General features: G+C 37.6%; 1 protein-coding gene across 1 annotated transcript in view; it reads right to left on the bottom strand.

Annotated features, from left to right (window-relative positions):
• Window positions 1-3,297: 3,297 nt before the first annotated feature.
• grin3bb (glutamate receptor, ionotropic, N-methyl-D-aspartate 3Bb) overlaps window positions 3,298-10,101 on the bottom strand; it is a 116,299-nt gene continuing 109,495 nt past the window's right edge. The window contains exons 7-9 of the mRNA XM_067387391.1: window positions 5,326-5,490; window positions 4,565-4,632; window positions 3,298-3,805 (exon numbers count right to left, since the gene is read on the bottom strand). Coding sequence (XP_067243492.1) covers window positions 3,298-3,805; window positions 4,565-4,632; window positions 5,326-5,490 — 741 coding nt within the window. The remainder of the gene's footprint in view (window positions 3,806-4,564; window positions 4,633-5,325; window positions 5,491-10,101) is intronic.

Genomic DNA, 10,101 nt, shown 5'->3' with positions numbered 1-10,101 from the left:
GAGCTTAATCAACAGACTAGGTAAGCAAGCAAGGACAATAGCAAAAAATGGCAGATGGAGCAATAATAACTGACATGATCCATGATATCATGATATTTTTAGTGATATTTGAAAATTGTCTTTCTAAATGTTTCGTTAGCATGTTGCTAATGGTAACTTTAACCACATTTAACAGTACATCGTTTCTTACTGTATTCATGGAGGCAAGAGCCGTCGCTATTTTCATTTTTAAACACTTGCAGTCTGTATAATGCATAAACACAACTTCATCCTTTATAAATCTCTCCAACAGTGTAGCATTAGCCGTTAGCCACGGAGCATAGCCTCAAACTCATTCAGAATCAATGTAAACGTCAAAATAAACACTACTTGCACGATTAGACATGCTGCGTGTTGAACACTTTGTAAAGATTGTTGTTTAAGGCAAGCGTGAGCTCTTGAGGCGTGGAGCACGAGACTTAAAGGGCCACACACCCTGAATCGGCTCATTTCTAATTATGCCCCAAAATAGGCAGTTAAAAAAATGAATTTAAAAAAATCTATGGGGTATTTTGAGCTGAAACTTAACAGACACATTCAGGGGACACCTTAGACTTATATATTTTTAAAAAAAGTTCTAGGGCACCTTTAAAGGATTTGGACAATGACTGGTGATCATTTATATGTAAATGACATTAATTAGGTGTAATTTACAACACAGAGAACTGAAACCATTCAGCTGTGCGCAAGTTCAAGATCAGTTGCAATGTATAGATTCACATCTGAAAGAAGCGTATGCTCGTTTTCTGTGTGTAAGTTCATTCTATGAATCGCACGTAAGCACATCTGAGAAATGATAGTAAGATCAAATTTAGGACGGTTTCTGCGCAGCATTTTATAAATGAGGCCCCTTGTCACCTGCGTTTACAAACATTTGTGAAAAAAAGGGTCGTTCTGAAGAGCTCAGTGAATTCAATTTTATTGCCTCTGCAATAAAACAGTTCATGAAATTTCATTTCTGCTAGATATTCCACAGTGAACTGCAGGTGGTATTATTGGAAAGTGGAAGTGTTTAGGAATGGCAGCAACTCAACCACGAAGTGGAAGACCATGTAAAGTCACAGGGCGGAGTGATGAGGCGCATGGTGCATAAAAGTCCAGACTTCCACTGGCAATAATATCAGAATACATCTGTGTGCCGGAGGTTTCCATGATCAAACAGCTGCATGCAAGCCTCACATTACCAAGTACAATGCCAAGCGTCAAATGGAGAAGTGTAAAGCATGCCGCCACTGGACTCTGGAGATGTGGACGTGTTCTGTTGAGTGACAAATCACAATTCTCTGTTTGGCAGTCTGATGGGCTAGAATGAGAATGTTACCTGCCTGACTGCATTGTGCCATCTGTAAAGTTGGGTGGAGAAGGGATAATGGTATGGGGCTTTTGTTAAGGGTTACTTACTTCCAGTGAAGGGAAATGTTAATAATTCAGCATACCAAGACATTTTGGACAATGCGGGTTCCAACCTTGTGAGAAGACTTTAGGAAAGGCCCTTTTCTATTCCAGCATGACTGTGCACAAATCAAGGTCCGAAAAGACATGGTTGGTTGAGTTTGGTGTGGAAGAATTTGACTGGCCTGCAGAGAGCCCTGACCTCAATCCCACTGAACACCTTTGGGATAAACTGGAACAGAGCCTTCTCCTCCAACATCATTGCCTGGCCTCACAAATGCTCTACCGGATGAATGGGCAAAAATTCCCACAAAAACACTCCAAAAATATATTGGAAACCTTCCAAGCCTGACAGTTTACAAGCGGTAGACAAGTAAGGTCACAGTTCGAATAAGTTAGGACACTAAAGAGATCCTTTTACTGACTCCAGAAGAAAGAAGCCCAGGGTTTCAGATCACTTGTGTGAACATGCCATAGACCTGCTGCAAGGGGGGCATAAGATTGCAGATGTGGTCAGAGCAATAAACTGCAATGTCCATGATGTAAGATACCTCAGACAGTGCTACATGGAGACTGGAAAGTCAGCTTATCCTTGCAGCGGCAAACCATGAGAAACCTTAATGACCCCCCTTTGTTGAGGGACTCATTATTCCATTTCTGTTCATCAAATGTCTGTGAAATTTGTTTAGTTTATGACTTAGCTGTTAAATCTGTTTATGTTTGCTGGAAAAAAAGCATTTGAAAGTGAGAGGACGTATCTTTTTTTTTACATACATACAATTGTATGGCCTATTCACGGGGAGTACCTTCCTTGTTCTTCAAACAACTGCAATGTAATGCTAAAATCTAATGTAGAAAAATGTCAAAAGATGTGTTTTTTTTTTTAAATCTGTTAAATCTTACAGTAAATTCCTAGTATATATATATATATATATATATATATATAATTTTTTTTTTTTTTTTTTGTAGGAAATCCATGGTCATCAAAAACATCAATGTAGGATGAAGGTGGATATCGTAAATGTTTGGCAAGCAGAAACATCATGTTGACTGTGCATCAAGCGGATATGTTTCTGAACTATAACAGTAAATATTGTTTCTGATGTATAACTATATGCTTTATAATGCAGCATTCTCCTGTATCATGAGCCTGTACAAACACCAAAAGTTTTGTGGTTCATCATGAGGACTATAACAACAAAAATCAGCCTTGCTTAAATTATCCAAGTAACTCTCTGAGCTGGAATTTTTCAAGTAAGTTATCAAATTTATGACAAGATAACATTTATTTCTTTAACACCAAACTTAATTCAAACAGGCAACCTGGCCATTCATATGTCCGTATGACTTTATGGAGGAAAAAAAGGTCAATACCAGTTTTGAGATTTGAGACACAACCAAGCTATAAAATAATTGACAAAGCAGCCAAGTCAATGTTCTGTACTACCTTTGACTCCATGATGAGGACTCGGGTGCAAACAGATTTGTTATGATACTTATTCACAGCTGGGCAGAGGGATAGGGATGTGAATAAATAAAGCTCTGAGTGAAAAGCATGGTCTTGCTTGGTGCTTTCAACATTTATAACATTTGTTCTTCAGGTTTCACCTGCAAACGTATGAATGATTCGAAAAAGATCCCCAACCAGTCAGCGCCCACTTTAACTGCAGTTGGAGAGTGATGCTTTAGAAAATAAGCCACATGAGGCCCTATTAGCGTTATCATTAGCAAAACGGTATCAAGGATTAATGTTCCCTTAGCATGATGATTTTAAAAGAGTCTTGGTGTATATGAAAGGTTTTTTTGGAGGAGAAAGATAGAAAATCATGTCCACTGTCATCATGTTCATTTCAGACATTGTGAGCATCACCTTGTCAAATCTGCTGGCTCTTTGGTGAGGGCGGGGCAAATGGTTGCTGTGACTGTGGGCGGAGCTGCTGTGGTCAGCGGGGCGGCAGCCGCTCGTTCTTTAGCCAGTGTAGTCTGAAGCTCCGCCCTACGAGCCAGAGCTGCTTTCAAATGCCCACGAATTTCCTCAATTTTCGCCTGGAGTTCTTCCAGCTCGCCATCTCTGGAAGGGCTTGAGGAGCTCACTGAGGAGGTGGGCTGCTGAATGGGCCCTCCGTTTTCACACACTCTCGCCAATAAACTCCCAGCCCCAGAGCTCAATGCAGAGGCGGAGCTAGCCTGACCCCCCTCCGACACGACACGGGTAAGGAGCCGGCGCGTGTTGAGAGTTTCCAGGTTGAAATGGACCCTCTTGTTGTCTTTGGGATCCTGTGTCACCTTGGTGCTTTCGTTGTTCCATCTGGCAAAGGATCCGAGGGGAGCAGCTGGAGGTGGCGGATGTGGTTGGGCTTTCTGGATGTTACAACTGGGAAGACAGAGACAAGATATGTGTTTTTTTTAAAGAGATCACCCAGAAATGAAAATTTTGTCATCATTTCTTGAAGTTTTGCAGAATAACCTTGCAAGGTCACTCTTTTCCGTATAATGAATGTTAAAGTGGACTGGGGCTCTGGAGCTCCAAAATGACAAAAATATTAAAAAAGTAATCAATTGTCTTCATTGTGTGCTGTATTCCAACGTTTCTGAAGCTTTTTGAGCCACGTGGTCTGCTTTTATGGTATTTTTTATTGGTGCATTTGGAACTTAGCTCCAGTCGCCATCCACTTTCATTGTACTGAAAAGTGCAGCCAAAATATGAATCAAAGAGTAAATGACAGAATTTTCATTATTGGATGAACTATCTCTCTTAAAAAAGCTCCACCACTGTCCATCATTATATGATCCTCAATTTGCTGTAATAAGAATAACAACACACTGTACTGCTGATGTTATCGAAAACTATTAAAATAATTTTCATTAATTGAAATTATGCAAAAGTAATATATAAATATTAGATGAAAAAACTTAAAGTGAAATAAGTGTAAGTACTAAAATTAAACAAAAATAAATTAAAGATAAATAGACATTTAAAAACAATGCAAGAAATTAAGCACATTAAAGGAATTAAATAAAACCCAAGTGCATTTTTACATTTAAAGTGGAGAGCCATGAAATAAGCTGTGATAAGCACAATCCTGCTGTTAAAATTAAAAAAATATATATATTGATAAAACAAAGTCAAAACCTTTTCTCTGCGTTTGCCCGCTGCCGTTTCACATCCTCATAAGTCATGTTCAGTGCTCTGTGGATTTTCTGCAAAAAAAAAAAAAAGAAAGAAAGAAAAGAAAAAAGGATTTGTCTCACCATGAGATGAATGAGAGAGATCAACATCATGCTTTTGATTTTAAAAATCAATATTCCAGAGATGGCAATTACTGACTCGGCTTGGCAGTAATCCCTCTCCACCCCCTCAGAGAAAGTAGCTTATAAGACCCTGAGAGATCAAGCACAGCTCATTTACAGAGTAAAAGCTTTGCCCCATGAATAACTGTGCCATTCTAAGTCTTATAGTTATCAGGAGAGGGAATAAAGGAAACATTGTGATGGAATAATAAACTGTGCGACAGCTAAAATTTTGCAGAAAACCAGCCCAGTCAATAGCATGAGCATTAAAGAGACAGTTCAGTCAACTAGTAAAATGTGGTCATTTACTCACCCTCACACTGATCAAAACATGTATGTTGGTTTTAATGCATCACAACAGAAGATATTTAGCAAATGGTCAAACTCCAAACATGACGAAAAGCACCATAAACATTCCACAACATTAGCCTAAATCTGTCAGATGTGATCACCTTTAATTTTGTTTTTTTTTTACAGTTATGAGCAACTTGAAAAACATCTCTTTTTGTGTTCCACAAGAAAAAAACCTGAACGGGTGAGTAAAGCATGACAGAGTGTATATTTTTGAGTGAACTGTCCCTTTAAATTAGGCTCATGGCTCACCTGACTGGTGTGAAGCCAGTATTTGAACTTTTGTCTGCGGCGGATACGTGGCAGAACCAGGCGATAGAAGGCGTGTTCTCCTGCCAGAGTGAGTAAGGCCCCAGTCACACCCACACAAAGCAACACAAACAACCCTGAGAAGTGACGAATGCCCATCTGCAGTGTCTGGAAAGAGAGAGAACAAACATAGAAGAAATGATACACTGCTGCTTTAATGACCAAAGCGGTGTGATGCAGTACTTGAACACAGGAGGGCAGTGTAATCCTGCTGACTGATATTTCATTAGTCTGAGAGAAGCCCAAAACCTTCCCGCCCCGGAGTGCCTTTGATGGAGAAGAATACCTACCAACTTGAACTAATTGACATTAAAATCATCTTATTAAACCAAAGCAGGAGCCACATCAATATTAGATGTGGAGAACTGATCTGTATGTACCTCTAGATAGCTAGAGCTAAACCACGGACTCTAATAGACACAAAAATCGATCAAGTCAAACAGCTCTACATAATAATTGTGTTTAATCATAAATCTGTAGGTTTTTGAAACTGCAGAAAGCGTTTTCCATCTGCAATATAAAATCAAGTCAAGATGACTTAACTGAAATGCTGAAACTTAAAGGTACAGTAAAGTGTGGTTTTTTTTAAGGTTAAAAACCATTTTCTGTCCTGTCATATTTTCTTTTGAACCTGAATGTCAAGTCAGAGATATTAAAAGGCTCACCCCTCTTTTTTTAGTGAAACTTGCTACCCTGACAGCAACATAGTGTCGGGCCAGATCCGGCCTACATCTGGTCCGCGTGTAAACCACATGTACCAGGATTTGGGCCGCACTATGTTGCTGTCTGGGTAGTCAGTTGCAGACACCATAGGAGCGGGACATTCTTATTCTAGTGAGCATTTAATTGGAGAAAATATAAGTCATCAAAATGTTTAGTTAATTTTCCAGGAAAAAAAGACTAAATTTTAAATTTATATACTGGATAATAGCCAAATTTATCAGTAGAACAGTATATACACTTTGGTTGGGGGTTGGTAAGATTTTTTTTTATGTTTATGAAAGAAGTCTCTTATGCTCACCAAGGCTGTATATTTAATCAAGAAACATTTATTTATTTATTTATTTATTTTATCAATGTTGAAGACAGTTGTGCTGCTTAATATTGTGGAAATGTGATCCATTTTTTGCAACTTTTAAATGCAAATTATCTAAAGGTATATTTCTCTGAATGTGTATATATTTTTAAGGGTTAGTTCACCCAAAAAATGGAAATTCTGTCATTAATTACCCTCATGTCGTTCCACACCTGGAAGACCTTCCTTCATCTTCACAACACAAACTAAGATATTTTTCATAAAATCTGATAGCCTATTGCGTTGCCAGCAAGACAATTAACACTTTAAATGCCCAGATTAAAGACGTATTTAAAACAGTTCATGTGACTGCAGTGGTTCAACCTTAATGTTATGAAGCGACGAGAATACTTTTTGTGCCAAAAAAACAAAATAACGACTTTATTCAACAATATCTAGTGATGGGTGATTTCAAAACACTGCTTCATGCAGCTTCGAAGCTTTACGAATCTTTCGTTTCAATTCAGTGGTTCGGAGCACATGTCAAACTGCCAAAGTCACACCCCCCAGTGGTGAACTATTGAAATTTCGAAACACTTATCACATAACGAAGCCTCGTTTACTGAAATCACTGATTTGAAACAAAAGATTCACAAAGCTTTGAAGCTTCGAAGCTTCATGAAGCGGTGTTTTGAAATCGCCCATTACTAGATATTGTTAAATAAAGTCATTATTTAGTTTTTTTGGCACACAAAAAGTATTCTTGTCACTTCATAATATTAAGGTTGAACCACTGTAGTCACATAACCTGTTTTAAATAAGTCTTTAGTAGCTTTCTGGGCATTGAAAGTGTTAATTTTCTTGCTGGCAATGCAGGCCTCACTGAGCCATCGGATTTTATGAAAAATATCTTAATTTGTTTTCCGAAGATGAATGAAGGTCTTACGGGTGTGGAACGACATGAGGGTGAGTAATTAATGACAGAATTTTCATTTTTGGTTGAACTAACCCTTTAAGTCTAAAAAACAACCTCTGTTTGTTTGACATAGCAACAGTGGCTCAGCCAATGGCTGAGGCTTGGGGTGGAGCTATATGTTTGTCAGTCAAGGGAAACCTTTTTAATAGCTGTCACTAGTATTGCACTTTTGTTTGGTAAAGATATTACACACCTTTACCTTTATTGAACTGAACAGTTCTCACAGAGGATATCTTATACCATACAGTCAACTAAAACCAAGACTACAGAAAAGAAAAGAAAAATACATGAATGAACTATAAGTCTTTCATCTGTGCGTTTTGACCGCAGGGCATGAGGCCTGTATCTTGGGAGAGAAACTTTTCATCTGGTGCATAGCTCTAGCAAACTCTTTTTCAGGTACCTTGTGTTCTCAAAACCAATGAAAAAGCAGGTGAAATCAGGTTCGCTGTATTTTACTGATCCACAAGTACGAATCAAATCCTGTGAATCTTTGTAAGACCACTGCATACTGCCAAGCAGCATTCTGGGAAATAAGACATCCTATTAGCTCTCTCTCAAACATGTTCACTTGTCGGATCGATTCAAAACCGAGTGTATCTCGCGTAGGTTTTAACCAGCTCACAATGCTTTGTCCTCATGTTCTCGTCCTTCTGTGAGCCTCTGATGCCACAAGAGCACTGAGATTTGAAATGGAAATGAGGAATAATCTTTTCTGCTCAGGCAATGGTAATTTTCCCCCCTGAAATTAAGAGATTGAAAAAAAACATGCCCTGCTGAAAGCTTAAAGCATTCGACAGCACAGAGAAATCTGTGTTGTAGGAAAGAGGGATAGTTCGGCCTTTATTTCTTCTTCTGCATGTCAGTCGTCAGCTGATCAGCACGCTCCAAAAGTGTCATTTACTCTGAAATCTTCTGAGGTTTCGAGCAGATCTAACGCACACCTCTGTCAGCACCGGAGATAATGACACAAGATAAGTTAGTGAGGGTACTGAGCCAAATCAATATGTAAGAACTGAAGCCCCTCTGCCACTGATCGCTAAAGCAAACATCACTTACTCACATCAGCCTGCCAGACTTAAAAGGGCTCTGTGGAAATGATAAACATTTGAGCTCTCTATTGGCTCTTTCATATAAAGAATGACAGGATGGTGTCACCGCTATGATATCAGGAGCTTTGTTTGATTTGATAAAGCATCAAGTAATTAATTAAAGAAAAATGTAATTTGGTAATACAATGGCAGTCTGGAGATTTGGAGGTTTGATTGATCGGCACAAAGATTTTATGTCTGGGCTTTAAGAAGGAACCAATGAAATGGCATTAAAAGCACAGTTTTATTATCTATTTATTGGAACTGGAAGCTGCGCATTTCAAAGGCAGTGAAACATTATTTTCTACTTGCTAGTCAGAGGCAGGTAGAATTAGTGAAATGGGCATTCTTATTCTAGAGAATGACAATTCTTTTGACTAGAAGTATTAGGACACACCCACACTCAAAAAAAAAAAAAAGATTTTTTGATGCTGTTCAGTTTATTTAAACAATTTATTTTGATTCAACACCATTGTATCAGGTTTCTGGTTTAAATGTGATTGATTCATGTTAAATTGTCTTGAAACGATTACTCTTTGACTTAACTTGATGTTTTCATATTGGAATAACATGTTTCAGTCAAGTAAACCCAACCAGGACTCAATCAAACAGGATTTTCACTTCCCATCATGCTTTGCAAAGGGGCTGAACTAGGAGTGTAAATGTTGAAATAAAGTGTTATTTTAAGCAGTTTTTAGGAAGATGAGAAAATGGAAAGACTTTTTAATGTTTACTGTTCTATTATGTTGGTATTTAAAAGTTTCGGTTAATTCATAGTTTTAGGGTTACCATTGTGGTGAATTGTTGCACTTGTGCTTGGGTTGAGGACCTGCTAACAAACTTTCAAATTACTTTAATTCGAAAATAATCACTGTGATAGTGCTCTGGGTGGCATTTCCCAAAAGCATTGTAAGACTATTGCCACCAATGGACTTGAAATGATCAATTTAGGCTTTACATTGTTGTTGGTTAAGGCAGTTTAGGATGAATCCAGTATCACATCTAGATTTCTAACACAGAACATCACAAAAGTTATATAAATCACAAAATTAAACAAGAAGAATTAATTGTAAAAATCAATGTATATGAAAACAATTTATTATTTATTTATTGCTTTTTATTTTTTTCCAAAACATTGCAAATTAGTTGGGCTGACAGTATTAAATTAAGCTGTGCCCAACCATAGTAAATAAGTTGAATCAACCTTAATAAATTAAGTTGACCCAATGTGAGTACATTAAATTGGAATCACAGAATTGCATAATGCTGAAATAAAGCAACTTAATCATGTGGAAATCCTTTCCATATTTTTTTTTATGTTCGTTCAAAGAGTTATTTTTTTGAGTGCATGAGTGCATGATGATGTCACCATTTATGTCCCATTCCCCTGTAAGATTTTAAAGGTTTCCCCGAACACACCCTTCTTCATTTAATGGACAAAAATATAGCTCTGCCCCAAACTTCTGAATTAAAATTCATTTTAGATTTTTTGAGCAGTATGTCATCTGAACTGTATTTATTTTCTGTATGTATTTTTTCTTTTATTCATCTGAGATTTATTAAAGTAGCCATGTGTGGTATAGTGTGCAGTTTTATTACTCAATACATTTTTCTTTATATATTATGCCTTATTTATT

The sequence above is a fragment of the Chanodichthys erythropterus genome, chromosome 6 (assembly GCF_024489055.1).
Source record: "Chanodichthys erythropterus isolate Z2021 chromosome 6, ASM2448905v1, whole genome shotgun sequence".
NCBI classification, from domain to species: Eukaryota; Metazoa; Chordata; class Actinopteri; order Cypriniformes; family Xenocyprididae; genus Chanodichthys; species Chanodichthys erythropterus.
This window is presented reverse-complemented; position numbering and strand designations above follow the sequence as displayed.